This window comes from Branchiostoma lanceolatum, chromosome 15, assembly GCF_035083965.1.
Source record: "Branchiostoma lanceolatum isolate klBraLanc5 chromosome 15, klBraLanc5.hap2, whole genome shotgun sequence".
Lineage (NCBI taxonomy): Eukaryota > Metazoa > Chordata > Leptocardii > Amphioxiformes > Branchiostomatidae > Branchiostoma > Branchiostoma lanceolatum.
In genome coordinates, this window is record NC_089736.1 from 9,970,109 (window position 1) to 9,993,356 (window position 23,248).

A 23,248-nucleotide genomic window follows, 5' to 3' on the forward strand; every position below is an offset into this window, starting at 1 on the left:
TATTTACACTAGGCGCGTGAAACTAAAAGATCATCATGTAGCTTATTTTTGGGCCGCTTTTGAGCACTTTTGATAAGAAATCCACACGGAAATGTGGTAAACAGTGGCGTTTAATGTCAATTTCATAGAGATTACAGCAACTAGAATATTTCTAGTTTTCAAGCCTCATAAAACGCTCTGGGTGCCTTTAAACTGTATTTACACTCAAAATACTGTTAATGTTGACATCTCTCCCATGGTTTAACGTTCACAGGTTTTGGGTGAAATCTTCATCACAAATTTAAAACCACGGCAGAAATGCTAATTTTCTGTCTTCTGCATGCTTTAACCCCCTTGTTCCAACTGTGAACTAAAAACCAACACAAACACACTATGTCATCCCGATAAAATTAAATCACCGCAAACTTAAAGGCATTTACAGTAACAGCATACCTTCAAGTCGGTTGATTTGTAAACTATACTACTTAGGCCACACTGACTCTATGGATGAAGTCTCACTGATTTTATGGATGACTCTGATTTTTTTTCCTGTGAAAAACACATCATGTGCCATCCTCCATACTAAAAGCAAAGATTTGACACCATGACCTGGGTGCCAATTATCCTAGTTGGTTCACCGGGTGGCTACTCTCCCCACCCCTACTAGGCTACGTGGCATCATTGTCAACTGGTATGTCATCTATGTTGGGCAGGGTGGGTTGGGCAATAGACTGATTAGGTTCGGCTCCTATACGCCACCAGGACAGGTGGCACCATTGTCAACTGGTATGTCATCTATGTTGGGCAGGGTGGGTTGGGCAAGGGATGGGTTGGGTTGGGGCATGGTAGATCTTGACTTGATTTCTCTTGGATTAAATACCTCACATCAGTTTTGGGGGATGTCCAGATGATGTGGTCTACGAAATCAATTTTTCTAGTAATTTCTACAAAAAAAAAGGTTTAAGTGAGATGACTTTAGGAAATACCTTGGATCTACTGAACTTTCCACATAGCCTTACCAAGAGCCGTGCTGACAATTGGTCTTTGTTGTCTGTGGTTTAAGTTTAAGCCTGTGGGAGGGTTGGTACAGGTCACAAATAATTACGCATAATCGGTTAGTCAACCGTGGCCATGTCACTTATCTTGTCAGTTCTTACTTGTTTGATGACTTTGTGCACCCTGGGGTCACTAACCCACTAGACTACTGTGTTTATAAGCCTCAAAGAGTTCTCGAAGGCACCCAAAACGACATGATTTCTTCTTAAAATCCTGATCTTTGATTAAAGCATCTTGTTTCTGAATCCCAATTTGCGAATCCTGTTAGGAATGGGGTCTAAGACAACCATTTCATTGTGCAATTTTGTTGATCATCGGTGATGTAGCGTATGTCACATACAAACAAACATTATGAATTATCAGTTTTCACATCCAACTAGGTGGTTGCATCATTACATGTAAGTCCTCAATTATGCATCTCAACCATCGCAGATAAACAATGTTTGTGTACATCTCACTGAGAACAAGTGGTAGGAATGCATTTTCTTGTTACGAAAATACACATAAACCACCAAATCTGAGGAAATTTTGCCACCTTTGTTAGGCCACAGCAAGTAAACTCTATGGATGACATTAGCGTGTGTATTAATTTTCACCTTGTTTTGAGAAAAAAATCAAGAAGTTTCATTATCCTCTGGGATGGTCAACATGAGGTAAAGGTAAAGGTGGTCCTAAAGCCTTTTGAGGCTGTAGGGGCAGTGGGATATTTCCAGGGCACTCCTCTCCTTCCACCATCTTTTACCTCCTCAACCGATTAGTCAGGTACAAATTCATAAGGACACAATGTCAATCCAGGAACGCATCTCGCATGCGCTGGCCTAGCCACTGGGCTATTCACCGTCACCAATATGGTCAACATACAGCGGAAAAATATGACGTAAACTTCTATCAGTTCCATCGCAAAACACGTATTGTACACACACTGCTGTAGTTTTTGGTTTTCTGACTGGAAGAGCATTCTGGGCTGGTCAAGTATGTAAAAACAAAGGTTGGTTAGGGGGTGACTACGATACTTAGGGGGTAGGGCTGGTAAGTAGGGGGGTCCGAGGAAAACATTTTGGAGCATGGGGGAGGGCCAAAGGAAATATATTTTGGCTTGGTGGAGGGCAAGGGTAAAATTTTGTGGTCTCCTTCAAATATCATTAACACAATGTGTAAAATATGCCACTCCAAAGCACTCATGCAGAAACCCCCCAATGGTAAGGAGTGAAATATAAACTTTAATCTTGTTGATTGTGATACCAATTATTTTACTGCTCGCTACATATGGAGAAAATGTATATACAGTCAAACCTGCCCAAGGCGACCACCCGGCGGACCGAGCAAAAACGGTCGCGATGGACAGGTGGTCGCCATGAAGAGGATTCCACTCGCATGTTTCCAGGTCGAGGTTTTCAAATACAGTACGTAAATGGATGGAAAATTATGTGAATTTAGACAGCATGTCCCCCACCAGGTTCAATTCTCATTGACAGAAAGATCCTACAAAAATTACATTTTCCGTTATCGTTGTAATAATTGTATACCGCTACATCGTGTACAAATTTTCGTCATAATTTTGACTACAAAACGATGATCTCGCAGCGCCCTCCCGCATTCACACGTTACATTAAATAGTACACACACACACGCACATCATCGAAGTTTTAAGGCCTAAGACAAATCCCTAGAAAACACCTGCTGACCCAAGCCTTTTTTTGGGCGCCGACCTCTAGAGAAAAGGGTCAAAAAGTTTTCGATCTGACAACTAAAGATGAAACGGAACGGTGATTTCGTCGCGACGCGCCGCCAAGCTCTGTACGACCGCATCGAAAGGTAAGTCAGTGCAGCAGAACGCACAGCGTCCAATAAAGGTTTGCGAGATTCATGGAAATAAAAAGAAAATAAGAATATTAATTTTCATCAATAACTAGAGTATTCGTAAATGTTCATACACAAAAGCATCGTGTTTTAGAAAGGTCAGCGGTACGCCAAATCCCCGAGCCGTGCCAAATCCAAGATGGCGTCGGGACCAAAGAGCAACATAATTTCTCTCGCCCAATGTTTTGCCCGCCGCGAAGTCATTTTTCGGTGGAATTTAGTAAGACACAGACACATTTTTGTTGAAAATACAAGAAATAGATAGTAATTTCTGTGAAATCTGACTTTTTGACGCCATGCACTACGTATTTGTTTTGAAAATTGAGTTTAAACCGAACTGAGTTTGCGGTAAACTATAAGATTACGATAGGCACAACAACATTACAAACATTTGTCTTTACAATGTTTATAGGGGGAACGTTTTATTAAAACACTTCATGGAGGAATCGATGCTATAACATTGCTATTCCATATATTTTTGTCCTTATTTTTGTCCTAAAAGTCTTGAAAACATTTCCTTAAAATCCGACAGCAAAAGGATCCGATGTCACTACACGCTTGAAAATTAGGCGGCCGCCATGGGCAGGCATTGTGCTCTGTGCGGTCCCAATTCGTGGCGGTCGCGGTCGCGTTGGACAGGTGGTCGCCTTGGGCAGGCAGCTTAATGCTTGTGCCTATGGGGAAAATTTTCGGGACCGAGAAAAAGCGGTCGCCATGGCCAGGTGGTCGCGTTGAAAAGGTGGTCGCCTAGGCAGGTTTGACTGTACTAGGTTGTTTTTTGCCCTAATTTTTTTCACATGCTAGCATTATATTTGGCATCGCAGAGGTTGTCATCAATAGAATTTACCTGCTGTGCCGTATTAAACAAAGAAAAACAACCAAACTTTGGAAAAACTGGTCATACAGTATGTTATCAAATCACTTAAGAGTTTAATATCCCTAGCTGAAACACTCACTGTAGTTGTAATGTACAACTATTATCTGTACGGCGGGAAATCCCTTCTCTGTTTACTCATATACATATTGTATATAATGTGAAATGCATTAGAAATAAAAAAGGTCTCTCATTACGTCTGGCCTAAGTAGGCGTCTGCAGCTCGAGTGTAAACGTCTGCAAAAGGCCTAATATTTTTGAGTTTCGCTCATGCCCGTTCTTGTCGCATTCTTGAACTTAACGACACGAACAGCTCCGAATGGGGAAAAAGGGGGTGAACGGGCAGAAATGGAGGGAATACCAATCAAATGCTGTTCGGGGCATTTTTATTTTTACATATGATAATTTTCAGTATCACACGGGGTTCTAAGTTGTATCACACAGGCTTCCATAGAATATGTAGAATACATTTCGAGCGCGCCGGTTGCGCCGCCGTCGAAAATTCGAATACCGGATTGGCAGGATGGAATCAATGTTGTTACAGTTTCTTGGTCAAGGACACAAAACTCCCTCAACTTCTGGTGCATTCCGCATTGAAATGTGTGTTTTATCTGTCCAAGCCCTCCCGCGGGTCGGATCGCCCGACGGCCATAGGGCGATCCTACCCGCGGGAGGGCTGGTACCTCGGGTGAAACGAAATACCCCATGTTATATTCTATATTTACAGACCTACATCACTGAATGTCAATGTGTTAAGCTCTGAATTCAGGAATCTGGTCCTCTCGCACAAAAGTGATAGTTCAGGCCAGTTCTCGCATGATTGCATCGGTACAACTTCTCGCGAGACAATTCCCTCGTATGATGACTCGGCATCATACAATCACAATTTGCCAATCAGCCAGTACAAGCACGTTTACCAGACAAGCATGTCATTGTCATACACCCACTGTTTGGAACATTTCCAGAGCTCCTCCCCTAAGTTCTTCACCCCCAGTCATTTTAACCAAATATGGAATCTGGTCCCACCTTACACAATGCTTGGTAGGAATCGCTTTCCTTAAAAGGCAATGAAATCAGGTAAAGAATTTGCATAAATACAGCTATAAAAAGTACTGTCCCGGCCCGGGGAGGCCAGTCTCAGCGCCCACTTTGGAAGAAGAGAACAAGACAAGAACTTCGTTCTTTCACCTCAGATTCTGTAAGTTTAGATTGTTTTCGTTTCTGCACTATCCAAGTGTCGGCTTTTCTGACTTAGCTTTATGTTAATGTATAACACTAATATTTAGTGACTAGGATGTGCTTTTCGTTGTTTTTTGGTTACTGATGTTTGGAAAGTCAGTCCCTTCTTCAGGACATGTACAGGCAAAACGATATCCTCACAGCAGCTATTGTGCATGGTAAAATACAGCTCTAAATATTAGTCAAGCTGCGAAGGGAAATTTTTAAATCTTGACCCACTGAAATGCTATTTCCTTAATCTTGATTGGGGAAGTTTGCTGGTAGACTAAACTATGTTAAATGGCATCTCATAAGTGAAAAAAAGATTCACAAGGGTTTCAGCTAGACTATGTTTACGGATTCTTGCCATACTTTGTACCATGTACAATTGTCGTGCAATAAAGTTCTTCTTCACCAATAGGAGAAAACGGTCAGATTCTACTATTAATCCCTATGAACAGACAATTGTCATATTCTTTACCCTCACTCACTTGATGTTTCACATTGTATGTCAGAGGTTCTACCTCAATCCTTTATGTAACGACAATGCTATGTTTCATCTAGGTGGAATCCCAAAGTTGAGCAGGATGAGTGTACCAGGAGGTTGGAGCGATCCAGTGCTTTTTGACCAAACTGATACCGACCGGGCCAGGTCTTCCTGTAGTGTGGTAACTTTTGGAACCAATAATCACAGCTCTTGTTTGAATTTTATATTCTGTGCCCAAAAACATTCAGCATCTGAAGTGCCATTCATAATATCAAGCCATAAGAACTTTAGATCTCAATCTTGTAACAACAGTAACTGTTTTATAAATTATTAATGGAAAATCACTGAATGTGTGATTCTTACATATTGTTTACCGTCTTTTCCTATTCTGATACCTTGCAGTTCCGAGGTGACGTGGAGATGAGGATGGTTAACGGCAAATTCGAAGTATTCCAACCCATCTCGTACCAGACCCAGATTGTTGAAGGGAAGAACTACAAGATACTGGTAATGTTTTCCTCGGCTGGTGCAATATTGTTGTCCTTAAATTTAAAGGCACCCAGAGCATTTTTTGAGACATGAAAATTAGAAATATTCTAGTTGGTGTAATCTTTATGAAATAGACAATTAATGCCAGTGTTTACAACATTTGCATTCAGATTTCTTTTAAAAAGTGCGCAAAAATGGCACAATAATAATGTAAAATGGTAATCTTTAAGTTTCACGCGCCTACTGTAAATACTGTAGGTACCATAGCCCCGCCCACCTCCGAATAAATGCAAAATCAAAACATAGAAATGCAAATATTTGACGGACATGCAGTCACTCTCTCATTGGTCGAACCGCTAATTGTGATGGACAGTCAGGATCAGTGTTTTAGGGCTTGAAATTTCTATCAGCTCTCACCACACAACGACATCGTATCTTTGCTTATTTGATGTCGTTATGTATTGGTATGGTGCTATTGAAACTTACTATGTGTAGGAATGACTAAAAATTTGAGTTTTTAAATTAAGTTTCAAGCCTCATAAAATGCTCTGGTTGCCTTTAAATATTTGTTTTCTGTAATGATTTCAACCATTGTTTACTGCCTTTAGTTTCCCACATGGGTTTTCTGTTTTTCACACTGTCGTGCCAAGTTTGGTGATCGGCAAAAGGGCTACAAAAGTCAACATCCCCGGAGTGTCGAGCACATTTTTTTGCCTGAAAATCTTAGCCGTCACTTTTGACAGGGCTCAGTGACCTGCGAACATTCTTAAAGATCGTGATCGAGAGAACAGCTGCCGTATTGCTGCCGAAAATATCATTTCAAATATCATGTCTAAATTAGAGCTCACAGACTTATTTTCATCTGTGATGCAGCTATAGCTACTTTGGCTTACATGTGATATTCTGCAATTCCAGGTTAATGTTGGTTTGGACCAATGTGTCAGTATGATCGTGTCCTGGCCACTGGGCCCGACGGGCCAGGCCACTGGGAATGTCACCCCTAAACTGCTGAAAGCGGGGTGGGAGAAAGACCTTACACAGACCAAGAAGTAGGGGGTCAACCTTCAAACCAACAATGCGTTACACAATTACTGTGTTGAAAAGTCAGAGTTTCCTACAGTTGAATGTATAACAGTACTATATATCAGTTTTATAGTTTAGGCAGGATTTGGAAGCACAGTTTTCATCAGTATGAGTTGAGGGAAAGCATGTCTTAAGCACAGTAAATTGTGAACCTTCTTGAACAGCTTAGATTTGATCTACATGTATAGCAGCTTTCAGTAATTTTGACTGCAGAAACTAAGCAAAATATGCGATTTTCACTATCTTTCAAACTAAAAACAAACTTTAAAGGTAAATCTGCATTATCCGAACACGAGTTATTGCTCTAGTAAACAACAGTCGCCTATTCTGTGTTTAGATTTTCATTTCTTCTTCATCTACATCATATCAAAACTTTATACCATGGATTAAATGCCTGATGAATGATAAACTACCTAAACCTGACTTTGTCTAGCTGTGGTGAGATCTTCAATAAAATGGGAAAATGTGGGAAACTTTGTGTGTTGATGTATATTTCTGTGTGGGAACTTTCTAGTCTTTATTTAGTACATAGAAGAAACCACTTCATACGTTAGGAGGGGTTCTTCCTCGTAAAAATTGCATATCAGCTTGAGAGTACGGTATATCTTCATGCAAATGAAGTGTGGAATGCTACCACACAATCAATTAGTAATAAAGAATAAATAATACATTATTTGAATTGTTTGACATTTTCTACCCAGAAACATTTTCTCAGTAACCCTTTAAGACGGTAAACATCATCGGAAGGATGATCATGTCAACCTCTAACTATCCACCGAAATGCTGGAGAGGGGGTGCGTACGTTGGGAGGGTTTTCCCCTGAACGTTTCAATTCACTGAGTCAGGCCCGCAATCGTCCCCAAATCGGGGGTGCGTACGTTAGGAGGGGTGCGTACGTAAATAGGAATTTTACGGTACATGTTTAACATTACAAGTTTTAGAAATTGAAAATTTCTATAGGTTTGGACTTTGGACGCAACCCAATTGCAATGTAAGATCAGTGAAATCGGGGCTTTGTAAAAATTAATGTCAGAAATATGATTGTGTATCTGGACAACATGCACACACTTGGCCTTCAGGCATCGGATGTTCATACATGCCTATGAGGTGGGTTAACACAGGTCACATATTTTAGGGCAGGCCGGGTCACATTCGTCATAGGTAACGTCGTATGATTTTGATGCAGTAGAATTTTCTAGCAGGCTGTGACACTCACTCAATGAACCAGCCACTCACAGGGGTCTAAGAATTCTTTTAAAGTGTAACAAGGCAGCTGAAGTTTGTAGGACAAATGTAGGACTCACTCAAAGAATGGATTCTGCAATGACCTTTTGCATATAGCGCACAACTTTTGCAGGAATACCTGAAAAAACAGGCTTGTTCCCTGTATAAATAGATAAGATAAATGCGACCGAGCCCCACGTAACCATCTGGTGCTATTGAAACACTAGAGTTAACTCTGTTAGTGTTTATACCGCCCCCCTCCCCAATCATACTCACCACAGTCCGTCTCCCATCCTTCCACTTGTATAACCTCTTTGATCAGCTGGTGTGTTACACTGAAGGGCGGTTAATATACCGGCTATGGATACAGATTATATCTTCATCTGGCATTGCAGTGTTGCTGCCACCAGCAGCTTAAAAGTCCAACAGTACCCATTTTCACATCAAAACACATAGAATTCCATTTCTAAAAGGGATCACAATCATTGACAAATCAAGTTGAACAGGTTTTCTGGTCAAGAGTCAATTAAAGGTCACCAGGCATCTAGCAGTAAAGATGCCATTTAAGTGCAAGTAACAACAGGTGGCTTACACGGTCTAAAAGCGCCCCTTGGCGGTCAGGTTACAAATTACACCTTTAGTGATGTGTGCTTTAAAAAAATTTGTACTTTTCTGACTCAGTCTGGCATTTGTTTGGACTTGTGTCTCTGTACATTTTATGCACATAGTCAATATTACAATTAGTCAGATGAAAACCTTGATATCATTCAAATCCTTTTTTACCAAGCACATTTACCACGTAGATGTGTCTATGTCATACTTAATGTTTGGAACATTTCAAAATGAAGCTCCTCCCCAAGTCATTGACCTTGTCACTTTTAGAACACATTAACCAATCAGGTACATGCACGTTGACCAGACAGAAGCGTCCATATCATACCCCCATTAATGTTTAGATCATTTCAAAATAGCTCCTCCCCTAAGTTCTTCACCACTAGTCATTTTAACCAAATATGGAATCTGGTCCCACCTTACACAATGCTTGGTAGGAATCGCTTTCCTTAAATGGCAAATCAGGAAGAGAATTTGCATACAAACAGCTACAAAATGTACTGTCCCGGCCGGTGACGGGCAGAGCGCCGCCCAGGTTTGGAAGAAGAGAACAAGAGCCTAAGCTGACTGAATTCGTAAGTTTAGATTGTTTTCTTCTTAACTTTATCCGAGTTATTCATGCTTTCTGTTGCTTTTTTTGTTCGGTTACTGATCATGAAGTTTGTCGCCCAAAATTATAAATTTTTCTTAATTTTTAAAGATTTGCAAATGGCAAAATGCCACAAATGGGCGAAAATGCTGCAAAACTGCACAATTACTGCAAATCTCTTTCGGATGAATTTCAATAATTGTACATTGGCTATTTCTAAGTCAACGGCAACACTGCCTTTTCCAATAAAGTTAGATTGTATCTGATTTGGAGCCAAATTAAGCTGAGAATCTGACATTCCGGGCGTGACCATTTTGACTGTGGAGGTGACATATTTTTGCCTTGCGCCACGTACACATTGGTTTAACCACAAGGAAAAATTGGCAAAAATTTGCCACGATAATTTGGCACAGTTTGTGAGATACTCACTTAAGTTCTGAGGGGACAACACTATTTTGATTGCCGAAACCAACAAAATGACAGTCATCCATAAAATCCAGTCAGTGTGGCTTCAGCAACTTGAAGATTCAAATCTATCCGTTCAATTTTGTGTTACAACCTTCACAGATAATTGTGTCGAGTTACTGTCACGGCGGTCCAGCAGTATGAACGTTTTCTAAACACTCTCTAAACTATCAAAACCCAGAAGAATCTTTAAAATTATTGCAACATTAGAAGGAAACCAAATTAACAGAACTTCTGAGGGCTGGAAATGGCAGATCGGTTAACCACACCTAAAAACCTCCACCTTAAGGTCCTTGCATAGATAATGAGCTGCCTACGTACAAGGCTCTATCCCACCTGACAATTTGTGCACTTGAGGGCGAGGCACATGCAGAGGTGAACGCATCAAACTTTGACTTCATAGCGAAGAAAGTTTCATTATGTTTGAATTTTCCTGAATGCTGTTGGTATACATAATTACTTAATTTTTCCTTATCAGGTGCACAAACTTGTCCATTTGGTACAGAAAAGAATTTTGTGTGCAAGTAACGTTACATGCATGTGCTGCAACGTTCGTAAATAAACAATGTTTTGATTTACGTTAAATGACACGGAGGGTAGAGTTTGTGAACATTTTCTTCTTACTAAAAGATGCTTTTTAAACCCTTAAAACTAGAAAAAATGCTCATCTTTGTTACATAGCAAATCAACAGGGTAAGTTTTGGGGAAATTGTTTGGGCAGTACAGTAAACCCACAGCTACAAGGCTCTTGGTACATGTGTTAAAGGCTTGGGAAGTTGCAACACACAGCTACGAGGTCCTGAGGTAGTGGTGTAAACATCTAATAATAGTATTAATATTACACTGATACAAGGCTTGGGTAGTTGTAATGCACAGCTACATGTACATGTAGCTACATGTGTTAAATGGGTAGTTGCAACACACAGCTACAAGGTCCTGAGGTAGTGGTGTAAACATACACAGCTACAAGGCTCAAGTCGACAATTGTCGAGTTGCATAAGTCAAAAAGAAAAAAAAAGATACGAAAATATCATTTATCTAAATTATATTATATTATATAGATATGGTTTAAGTGCATATTTTTTCCAGAACCAAAGAAACTTATGGTACTGAGGGGGGGAGTCCCTTTTCTTTGCTCCTTCTCCCTTGATGTTTCACACTGTATGCTGTCTGTAGGGAATTCCATAGCAATCTTCTATAGTTTCCGATATGTTCCATAGGAGAAATCCCCCCCCCCCAACTTCAGCAAGATGTCTGGCTCAAATACTGGAGGCTGGACCGAACCAAAGAATATTACCACTGACTACAATGAAGCACAGGCTTTAGTTTCCTGTTTTCTGGTTAGTAACCATTTTGTTTACAGCTCTTCGATTTTCATAACTGAAAAAATGCAAATCTGCATAATATATATCTGGTGTGATATTTACGTTTTATGCTGTTTTTGGTTATTCTTGGCAAATTATTTAGCTAAAACCCTCACAGGTGACTTGGAAATGACTTTGTCTATGTTCTTTTCTTACTCTAACTGCAGCTCAAACCCCAGGTGGAGGAACGTATGAATGACGGCAAATCCTTTCAAACATACAAACCCTTCTCGTACCAGTACCAGTTGGTCAACGGGTATAACTACAAGATTCTGGTAATTGTTTTCCGTGTTTGCTAGCATTTTGGCCTCATTCTTCAAAAATTCAAATGGTTGTGCCCCTCCCCTACTAGTATTTGCTTACTGTGCCACTCCACATTTTAGATATTTGTGCAATTAGGGATTTCACTGTTCCCATATCTGAAGTTTTCTCTCAATATTATACAATATTTTTTTCAGTTATCTATCAAATTCACCTACAGTGTAAAGCTCACAATGATACACAAAAAGTAACAAAGTCAAACCTGGCCTCGGCAATCACTCAAGGGACTGCAAAAAATGTTTGCTGGTTGAGTAAGACGGTTGGTTAGCAGAAGGTCTTAACTATATATATATGTAAAAATGGACGGGACTGTTTTAATGTGACTTATGAATATGACTGGAGGTGGTTGCCTGACCAGGTTTCAGAGACAGTACAAAGTCATACTAACAGTAAATTCATGATTTACTTTTTGGAGAATTTAATTTCGCTCTGGTTCATTTTTATAGTCAAACCAATAACACAAAAAGAAATACTTGCGGTGTCATGATTTTGTTGGCAGTGGATAGACATGGAGAAAATCAAGAAAATACAACAAATTTCTAGATTTACTGTACTAGTAGTCATAATTATGACATTCTCCAATTCCAGGTTGATGTGGGTGGAGGCACGCTGCAGGTGGAAGTGTCCTGCGACTTTGATCTGGTCCCACCTAAACTGACCGGCACGGTGTGGGTGACCAAGAAATAGACCAAGAAGTCGGGTGTCGACCTCCCAACCACCAGACTAACAGTGCATTACACAATTACTGTTAATAAGTCAGATGTGAGAGTTTCCTACAGTTAAATATACATCATGTACCGTCGGTATTAGTAAAGGCAGAATTTGAAAGCGCAGTTTTGAATTTCATCAGTTATGACTTGAGGGGAAGCATGACTTAAACGGGATTGTTCTCACTTGAACAGCTTAAATTTGATCTATAGCAGCTTTCAGTAATTTTGTCTGCAAATACTTAGCAAAATATGCAATTTTCACTATCTTTCAAACTAAATGCAAACTTTAAATTTAAGGTAAAGTGCATTATCCAAACATGAGTTATTGCAAACTCGAGTAAACAACAGTCGCCTATTCTGTGTTTAGATTCAATCAGCTGTTTTCTCTAAATCATATCAAAACTTGTAAGTTAATGCATGACGAATTATAAACTTCCTAAACCTGACTTTGCCTAGTCACTGGTGAGATCTTCAATAAAATGGGAAAATATGGGAAACTATGTGTGTTGATGTATATTTCTGTGTGAGAATTTCTTATACATGAATATATAACAGAGACCACTGTTCAACATAACATACAGGACACAAGCGGAAACTTCATTTGTTACACACAGGGTTGGACATTGTATTGTATCACTAACTGCATGCAATCCAATCATCGGCAATGTAAAATCAGTATAAAACCCTTTAGTTGGTAAAAATGGATTTCAAAAAGGGATTCAGACTGGACTGATGAAATAAGATTACATGTACATATCTAGACAACATAACTACACCAGGTCTTTGTTCAGGCCCTGGATGTGCATACATGCCCGTGGGGTGGGTTAACACATGTCACATATTTTAAGGAGCGTTAACATTCAACGTAAGTTATCGTATGATTTTGATGTTGTAGTATTTTCAAGCAGACACATGCATATTGCAAGAATGAATACGTTTTGCGATCGTAATGCAATCTGCTACAGATTAACAAGAGAAGAGCTGGAAAAAAAATGCTGTTCTATCCATCTGACCTAATCTCTATCACGTTTATAGCGTCTGGACAGATACGTCTGGAGTAAGAATGTAGCAATGACACCTGGTCTTTGTTTTCTGGAGTTACCACAGGTACAAGCCTGGGGGAGTGTTAGTACAGGTCACTTGCCTGATTGAACAGATAATTACACATAATTGGCTTGTTAATGTCAATTGGCTATGAACAAGGCTGGGAATGGGCAGTGCTGTCATTAAGTTGAATTATCTTGTCACTTTTAACCTGTTTGATGACTTTGTGCACGTGTATGCAGGGGTCATCTCCCTTCAGGATGTCGTGTCACGCACCTGTGTTATCAAAGGCCAACGCCCAACTGACATACTATTAGGAACTAATTTCTCCTAGTGCTTCATTTGAGTTTTTGATTCTATACAATTTAACTTTGCTCTGAAGTCAGACATAATGCTCAACAACTGGTCAACATTCTGTGCGGATATGCTGAAGTTCTGACCAGTTCCAGACAAAACATAGCACCTCTTTTACAGTCCTTTAAAGCTGCAACGCATTCTTGACTTCTTCTCTACTGATCACAGACCTCTCCAGGCACTATTTGAAGTGGGTCTTTACCCTGGACCAATTTTCTCGTGTGTAAAGTTTGTAAACAACACTGTTACCGCCCCCCTCCCCAATCGTACTTACCACAGTCTGTCTCCCGTCCTTCCACTTCAATTACCTCTGCAATCAGCTGGTGAGTTACGCCGAAGGGCGGTTATACCGGCTACACAAATACAGATAAGATACAGATACATATCATATCTTCATCAAAACCGGCATAATTGCAGTGTTGCTGCCACCAGCCGATAGTTCAACAATACCCATTTTTACATCAAAACACATAGAATTCCATTTCTAAAAGGGAGGACAACCACTGACAAATCAAGTTGAACAGGTTTTCTGGTCAAGAGTCAAATAAAGGTCACCAGGCATCTAGCAGTAAAGTTGCCATTTAAGTGCAAGTAACAACAGGTTGCTTACACGGTCTAAAAGCGCCCCTTGGCGGTCAGGTTACAAATTACATCTTTAGTGATGTGTGCTTTAAAATAATTTGTACTTTTCTGACTCTGTCTGGCATTTGTTTGGACTCGTGTCTCTGTACATTTTATGCACAGGATTACTATTAGTCAAATGAAAACTTTGATATCATTCAAATACTTTTTACTGTGCACATTTACCACGTAGATGTGTCTATGTCATACACCTGATAATGTTTGAACATTTCAAAATAAAGCTCCTCCCCAAGTCATTGACCTTGTCACTTTTAGAACACATTAACCAATCAGCTACATGCACGTTGACCAGGTAGATGCGTCGATATCATACCCCCGTTGATGTTTGGATCATTTCAAAATAGATCCTCCCCTAAGTTCTTCTTCACCACCAGTCATTTTAACCAAATATGGAATCTGGTCCCACCTTACACAATGCTTGGTAGGAATCGCTTTCCTTAAATGGCAAATCAGGTAGACAATTTGCATACAAACGGCTATAAATGTACTGTCCCGGCCGGTGACGGGCAGAGCGCCGCCCAGGTTTGGAAGAAGAGAACAAGAGCCTAAGCCGACTGATTTCGTAAGTTTAGATTGTTTTCTTCTTAGCTTTATCCAAGTTATTCATTTGTGTAACACAATTTTCTCTTGTGCTTTCTGTTGCTTTTTTTGTTCGGTTACCGATCATGAAGTTTGTGCTCAAAATTATGAATTTTTCTAAATTTTTAAAGATTTGCAAATCCAAGCAGATCTACACCGGGCGCAAAAATCGTATATGCTAGCCAGAGAAGGTCCAGTCAGCCAGAGAGGGTCCAATCAGCCCGGACCTTCTCTGGCTAGCATATACGATTTTCGCGCCCGGTGTAGACCTGCTTGGAGATTAGCAAAATGCCACAAATGGGCGAAAATGCTGCAAAACTGCCGGCATGTAACTGCAAATCTCTTATTGACGAATTTCAATAATTGTACATTGGCTATTTCTAAGTCAACGGCAACACTGCCTTTTCCAATAAAGTTAGATTGTATCTAGGATATAGAAGATTCTTTTTACACAACCAGGTAATCTCACCTGCTGACGTTTCGGTGTCTGTCAGACACCTTCTTCAGAGCTTCTGACTGGAGTACTGCTTCTCACAGGTGTCTGACAGACAGCGAAACGTCAGCAGGTGAGATTACCTGGTTGTGTAAAAAGAATCTCCTATATCCTATATTCTACCAACCTGATGAAATTATTTTCGGAAATAGATTGTATCTGATTTGGAGCCAAATTAAGCTGAGAATCTGACATTCCGGGCGTGACCATTTTGACTGTGGAGGTGACATATTTTTGCCTCGAGCCACGTACACATTAGTTTAACCACAAGGAAAAATTGGCAAAAATTTGACACGATAATTTGCATGGCACAACACTATTTTGATTGCCGAAAACCAGCAAAATGTTATCCAGAAAATGGGGTCAGTATAGCCTCTGACTTGAACTTGAACAAATCAATCCGTATGGTTCTATTTTGTGTTCTACAAATGTAAGCTTCACAGATAATCGTTTTGAGTTACTGTCACGGCGGTTTTAAGTCATTGCAACATTAGAAGGAAACCAAAGGACTGTACGATATTTACCGGGGGGGAAGGGCCTGTCGTCAGAGGGTCGGGTTAAAATCTTTTTCCTCGGCCCTCCCTCTAGGGCCAAAATTTTTTTCCTAGGCCCTCCCCCTAAGCCAAAAAAATTCTCCTAGTCCTAGGCCCTCCCCCCACCTATCAACTGTTGAAAATTATTCAAGACGGCAAGAAAATCACTTTGTAAGTGTCCTTCGTGTTGTATTTTACAATGGGTATCACGCTAATCCACCCTTTGTTCATAAATGATACCACGGTATGACCTGTATTTAGATAAAACTGCCAAAGTTTTTGCACTGTACCCGGCGATATGTCATCTGTGCCACGCTAGCGGCGCGCGCCGCCCCCTTGCAAACTTGTGGGATCTGAGCAGCGTGCCGTAGACTATTTACTTGATAAATATCTTACACACTTGAATTTACGTTCATAACTTCATAAATATTCTATCATGATCATCAAGAATGCTAACCGTCAGGACAACACTTTAACATTATGTTAACAATATCGAGTCCTAGGCTCGTCATCTGTTGCTACTAAAATTTGTCAGATGACTCAGAACGGACGTCAATTAATATTCCCCAATATAAAGATTTTGATTAGCAGGTTTTGAAAAATCCTACCTTGGGAAACTTACAAAAGTTCGGTGTCCAGCGCCGATCAACGGCGCCCTGAACTCAGACAGAGGCCCTCCTCTTTAAAAAAAAATTGGCAAACTTTTGCCGAGAAATGGAAAAGCCGTATGCTGTTCCATATCCATACTCTTTTGTTTGTTGCTATTGTTATGCTCACGAAGAATCGATATCGGTGCCTTTGACATACGATGATCTCATTAAAAAAAACGTTTTTCAAGACTCAATCGAAGAAAGTCATTGAAAAAAACAACAAGGAAAAACGGTTAAAAAAGAAAATTTTTGCCCGCGCATTTCAGCCCCTACGCTGTGATTTGCCGCGATTCACCTTCATTTCTGGCCGTATTCGACACAAAATATATGCCTCTAAATTTTTTTCCATGAACATTCTGCGTATGTATATATGTACCGTAGATGAATCGTATTTTTCGCTATAATTTCACAAAAGTCATGACGCTCGCTCGCTCGCAACCGGGCGCCATGTTTTAGATCATTAATATGCGAGCTCACCACTTGTTCTAAACGCTGTTTGACTAACTGTAGATAACCCATGCTTTGATAAGTTGATTGCAAGATTTCACGTGGCGGGAATTCCCCTTCAAAGTTTCAGAGTATCTGGTCAATATACAATGTAGATCACATTTTGTGACGATTGAAGCAGTTTTGTAGCGACTTTCGTAACAAATTGATATCAAATTTTTCTCCTAGGCCTTCCCCCCAGACGACCGGCCCTCCCTCCCCGGTAAATATCGTACAGTCCCTTAACAGAAATTCTGAGGGCTGGAAATGGCAGATCGGTTGGCCACACCTAAAAACCTCCACCTTAAGGTCCTTGCATAAATTATGAGCTGCCTACGTACAAGGCTCTATCCCACCTGACAATTTGTGCACTTGAGGGCGAGGCACAGAGGTGAACGCATCAAATTTTGACTTCATAGCAAAGAAAGTTTCATGATCTTTGAATTTTCCTGAAAGCTGACTGTTGGTATACATAATCACCTAATTTTTCCTTATCAGGTGCACAAACTTGTCCATTTGGTTCAGAAATGACAGGATTGTATTAAAGGCTTGGGTAGTTGTAATGCACAGCTACATATATTAAAGGCTCGGGTAGTTATAATGCACAGCTACATATGTTAAAGGCAAGGGTAGTTGTAATGCACAGCTACATGTGTTAAAGGCTCAGGTAGTTATAATGCACAGCTACATGTATTAAAGGCTTGGGTAGTTGTAATGTACAGCTACATATGTTAAAGGCTCGGGTAGTTGTCATGCACAGCTACATGTATTAAAGGCTCGGGTAGTTGTAATGCACAGCTACATGTGATAACGCCTCAGGTAGTTGTAATACACAGCTACATGTATTAAAGGCTCGGGTAGTTGTAATGCACAGCTACATGTGTTAAAGGCTCGGGTAGTTGTAATGGGGGGTGTGATTGGCAGTTTTACTACTCTTATCCTCATGGCCATGGACAGGTCGTTTTTATGCATTTTCTTTGCTCCTTCTCCCTTGACGTTTCATTAACTGTATGTAGGGAATTCCAAATCAATCTTTGATAGTTTCAGATAATCTATGTTCCATAGGTGAAATCCAAAACCCCGGCCCAAGTTCAACAGGATGACTGAGCCAGGACGACCTACTCCACCTGGAGGCTTTACCGATCCAGCAAATTATCACATTACTGATTTTCGTCAAGTCGAGGCTTTATTTTCCTGTGTTAAGGTTGGTAACCATCTTATCAAATTTATTATCACTAAAAGAAAAAGCTCTTTGTTTGACTTTCATGATTAAAAAAATGTACATCTGTGTAAATATGTCGGGTGTGATTTTTATGTTTTATGCTGTTTCTGTATCTGTATCTATATAGCCGGTATAAGTTAATACTGCCATTCGGCGTAACACACCGCAGCTTCGCAGGCACGTGGCGCGTTGTTTCCTGTTATTCTTGGGATGGTAATTATCTGAAACCCTAGCCGTGACTTGGTATTGATTCTAGTCTAACTTCGGGAACAGGTTTTCTGCGCGTGAAGAATTTGCGCGTGAAAAAATAAATTTCTTTAAAATGTGTCAGAAAATGTGCAGTATGATTTTCTTAGTCAGGAAAATGTGATCCCATGATACAATTTTTCATCTGACACCTGAAATTATGGTTTGAAAAGTTTTGATTTTTTAGTCCCTTGGGAATAGGTCTTTTGGGAATAGTTAAACTTTTGGGGTCTTGAAACTTAATCATCTGAAAATCACTTAAATCTTTTAGAAATACATAGTAAACTTATTTATATAAGGTTCTGTACTGTAAAATGTAACTATTTGAAGCTTTTCTCCATTCTATTAGGCTAATTTCATCTTTTCTCAAGAAGATTCTTTCACGCGCAAATTTCGAACTTTTTTGCGCGTGAAAACTTAACATTTGAAAATCACTTAATCATTACTTGAAGATTGAAAGAACAACATTTTGAACTGTAGAATGCAACAATAAGATACCTAATTCCATTGTGGGTCATCTTATTTCAAGTTTTAAGCTTAAAACCTCCAAAAAAGTTTTAAATCCCTTGGGAGTCAGTTTTGATATTCCCAAGGGACCTAAAATTCAAACCCAAAATTCAGCAAACAGATGCAAAATCATATCATGGGGTAACATTTCTTTGACTAAGAATTTTGTAGTGCACATTTTCTGACACATTTCTTGAACTTTTTCACACGCAAATTTTTCACGCGCAAATTTTTCATGCGCACATTTTTCACGCGCAAATTTCTCACGCGCACAAAACCCCAACCCCTAACGTCAATGTTTTCTTCCTATTCTGACTGCAGCTCAAAGGGGAGGTGGAGAAACGTATCTATGACGGCAAAACCTTTCAAATATACCATCCCATCTCGTACCAGTCACAGGTTGTTAACGGGATAAACTATAAGTCTCTGGTAAATTGTTTTCCGTTTTTGCCACCATTCTGGTCTCTGCATACATGACATGTGTAATTGTGCCTCTGCCTATTTGCCCACTGTGCATCCAGTTGGTTAGCAAAAAAACCCACACTACATTAATTTGCACGATATACACCTTTACTTATATACCTTTTATAATTTACAAGAGATGCACACCGAGTTTATAAACTCCATGTTCTTAATTTTAACTTAACAAATCATGCTTGTCTAACAATCAAACATGTTTTGATTTTTTAGGTTGCAAATTCTAGCTGTTGTTCAACTACGTTCTTATTCTTCACCATGCAATTGGCGTTATTGTTGTGCAAATCAGTGTGTATCAGAATTGTTTCTGATCCTCATGTTAAAATGAAATCAATGCCTGACGGTGCCAAAAGTTGCAGAAATCCTCAATTTGAAATGACTGGGTGCTGCAGCTGTCAATCAATTTTGGTTTTAGTAATGTTATAACAGTTGGGTTCATGAAAGCAACCTTGGGACGTACTGCAAAAAAAATGGTTGCTGGTTGAGTAAGACGGCTGGTTAGCACTGGGGTCTTAAATTTGGACAGTGTAAAATTGGACAGGACTGTTTTCATGTGATTGTAGGTGGTTGTCTGGCCAGGTTTGACTGTACATACAGTAAATTCATTTATTTTTGAGAGAATTTATTTTCAAGGTAGGGGTGAAAAGAGTTTTTCACTCTATTCTATGTTTGCACTAATTTTGCAGTTGAATCAATAAGACATATTTGTGGTGTCATGATTTGGAGTGGACAGGCATCGAGAAAACCAAAAAAAAAAAATACAACAAATTTCAGGATTTACAGTACATATGATATTCTCCAATTTCAGGTTTATGTTGTTGGTGCACGCCCTGCTATTGGAGCCTATGTGGAGATGACTGCAGGCTACAGCCTGGAGCCAGCAGCCATGCCATGCCTGCTCAACGCAGAGTGGCTGGGGGAAGGGCTCACTCAGCGGACCGAGAAGTAGGGAGTCAGCCTCCCAACCATCAGTGCGTTATATAATTACAGTGTGTTAAATCAGAGTTTACTACTGACAGTTGAATGACCATCATGTACCATCATTTGGAAGCACATTTCATCTGTATGAGTTAAGAGGAAGCATGACTTAAACACAGTGAATTGTGAACGTTCTGGAACAGATTAAATTTGATCTAAAACAGCTAGCTTTCAGTCATTTTGTCTGCAGGAACTATTAGTAAGCAAAATATGCAATTTTCACTATCTTTCAAACTAAATACATACTTTACAGGTAAAGTGCATTATCCAAACATGAGTTATTGCAAACTCTAGTAAACAGTCGCCTATTCTGTGTTTAGATTCCATCAGCTGTCTTCTCTAAATCATATCAAAACTTGTAAGTTAATGCATGACGAATTATAAACTTCCTAAACCTGACTTTGCCTAGTCACTGGTGAGATCTTTGAAGAAATAAAATGGGAAAATATGGGAAACTATGTGTGTTGATGTATATTTCTGTGTGAGAATTTTTTATACTTGAATTACATATGAGTATATAATTATATAATTCCACTGTTCAACATAAAATACAGGACATTAAAAAACATAATCGGAAACTTCATTTGTTACACACAGGTTTCGACACTGTATCACTAACTGCATGCAATCCAATGTAAAATCAGTAAAACCTTCAAGTTGGTAAAAATGGATTTCAAAAAGGGATTCATGATCAGACTGGACTGATAAATTATGAGATAACATGTAAATATCTGGACAACATAACTACACCAGGCCTTTGTTCAGGCCCTGGATGTGCATACATGCATGGGTTAACACATGTCACATATTTTAAGGAGCGGTAACATTCAATGTAAGTTGTATGGTTTTGATGTTGTAGTACTCTAAAGCAGACACATGCATGCATGACTATTGCAAGAATGAATTCGTTCCGCGATCGTAATACAAATTTCTTCTTCAGATTAACAGAAGCTTAAATAAAATGCTGTTCTGTCCATCTGACCAAATTCCTATCACGTTTATAGCGTCTGGACAGATACGTCTGGAGTAAGAATGTAGCAATGACACCTGGTCTTTGTTTTCTGGAGTTACCACAGGTACAAGCCTGGGGGAGGGTTAGTAGGTCAATTGTCTGATTGAACAGATAATTACACATAATCGGCTTGTTAATGTCATTGGTTAAGGCTGGGAATGGGTGGTGCTGTCATTAAGTTCAATTACCTTGTCACTTTTAACCTGTTTGATGACTTTGTGTATCGGGGTCATCTCCTTTCAGCATGTCGTGTCACGCACCTGTGTTTAAGGCCAACGCCCAACTGACATACTATTACCAGTAGGAACTAAATTCTCCTAGTGCTTCATTTCTTTTATTGATTCTGTGCAAGTTCAAGATCTTCGTTCAGTATTCAAACATTATAAGCGCTCAACAACTGGTCAGCATTTCGTATGGAATTGCACAAGTTCTGACCAGTTCCAGACCCCCCCAAACGCACTTTTACACTCCTTTAAACTTACGACACATTCTTGCCTTCCTTACTGGTGATTACAGACCTCTCCGAGCACCATTTGAAATGTATATTTATCATGAACCAGACTTTTGGTGCGTAAACAACTCTGTTACCGCCCCCCTCCCCAATCGTACTTACCACCGTCCGTCTCGTCTCCCCATTCTATCACCTCTTCGATGACGTCTACATCAAAATCGGCGTTGCTGTGTTCCTGTCGCCAGCTGCTGGCCCCACAATACCAATTTTCACGTCAAAACACATAGAATTTCATTTTAAAAAAGGAATAAATCGACTATAACTAACCTGAACCACGTTTCGCAGGTCTTCAGGTCAAGGGTCACATAACATAGTGGCATCTAGCGGTTGAGATGTAAACTGCAGTAACGACAGGTTGCTTACACGGTCTAAAAGCGCCCCTCGGCGGTTGATTTACAAAGTACACCATTTGTAATGTTGCTGTGTACGTGTGCATGTGCATATGTGGTAACTTTCGAGTTTCCTTACCTGACTCATGTCTCTGTAACACGTTGTGCGTTTTATGCACTGTATGAGTTGGATGAAAACCTTTTTGTCATTCAAAATAACCTTTTTACTGTAATTTTTACCAAAGAAATCGTGAAACTTGGTCCAAACTATGACTGTGCATGTACTGAAGGTTCGGCATAGAGCGAAACAGACAGTTTTTCTCAGCAGTTCTTGGAGTTCCGAATGAACATGTTACAGTTACTGTAGTTTTGTTTGAGGATGATCAATTTAGCACCATCGAAAATTAAGCTGTATTCAATTCAAAGAGAAGCGCTGTTTTGGTGGATACGGTGCTGAATGAAAGAGACCAACATGAACATGTATTTGATTTTCGTGGACAATACAGCAGCGCCTCCAGCGGCTACTTTACAACGTGCAGTATACTAGTACTGAATTTGGACATTCTGTTTTGTGTTGCTTTCTTTCATGTCAAGGAGCTGCATCTACAATAGTCATAACGGACAATGTTAATTGAAAGATTAGAAATTTTCCACCTTAATTCGAAGCAAAACAATACCTCTTAGCCTCTACCAGGCCCTCTACAAAAATCAGAGCAAACGCTTCCATAAAACGTAATCGTCTTTACAAAATCAAGTGATGAAGAAAATGGACAAGATCAGATCAAGTGGACTCTTTATCAAAACCGGATGTGGCTGTTTCTTCGAGTAACTGACCTTGACATGTCACGCCCAAG

At 39.8% G+C, this 23,248-nt stretch overlaps 3 protein-coding genes across 3 annotated transcripts; all 3 read left to right on the top strand.

The window, feature by feature from the left end:
- The first annotated feature begins 658 nt into the window (after positions 1–658).
- Positions 659–7,519, top strand: LOC136420780 (uncharacterized). The gene is made up of 4 exons (XM_066407884.1): positions 659–765; positions 5,552–5,655; positions 5,877–5,981; positions 6,879–7,519. The coding sequence occupies exons 2-4, from the start codon at positions 5,575–5,577 to the stop codon at positions 7,014–7,016; spliced, it is 324 nt and encodes a 107-aa protein (XP_066263981.1). The 5' UTR covers positions 659–765; positions 5,552–5,574; the 3' UTR covers positions 7,017–7,519.
- A 3,660-nt stretch (positions 7,520–11,179) lies between these two features.
- On the top strand, positions 11,180–12,828 carry LOC136420811 (cystatin-A-like). Its single transcript, XM_066407918.1, has 3 exons — positions 11,180–11,276; positions 11,468–11,575; positions 12,210–12,828. The coding sequence occupies exons 1-3, from the start codon at positions 11,187–11,189 to the stop codon at positions 12,306–12,308; spliced, it is 297 nt and encodes a 98-aa protein (XP_066264015.1). The 5' UTR covers positions 11,180–11,186; the 3' UTR covers positions 12,309–12,828.
- A 1,978-nt stretch (positions 12,829–14,806) lies between these two features.
- On the top strand, positions 14,807–20,970 carry LOC136420809 (uncharacterized). The gene is made up of 4 exons (XM_066407917.1): positions 14,807–14,933; positions 18,178–18,316; positions 19,409–19,516; positions 20,373–20,970. The coding sequence occupies exons 2-4, from the start codon at positions 18,212–18,214 to the stop codon at positions 20,511–20,513; spliced, it is 354 nt and encodes a 117-aa protein (XP_066264014.1). The 5' UTR covers positions 14,807–14,933; positions 18,178–18,211; the 3' UTR covers positions 20,514–20,970.
- The last annotated feature ends 2,278 nt before the right edge of the window (positions 20,971–23,248 follow it).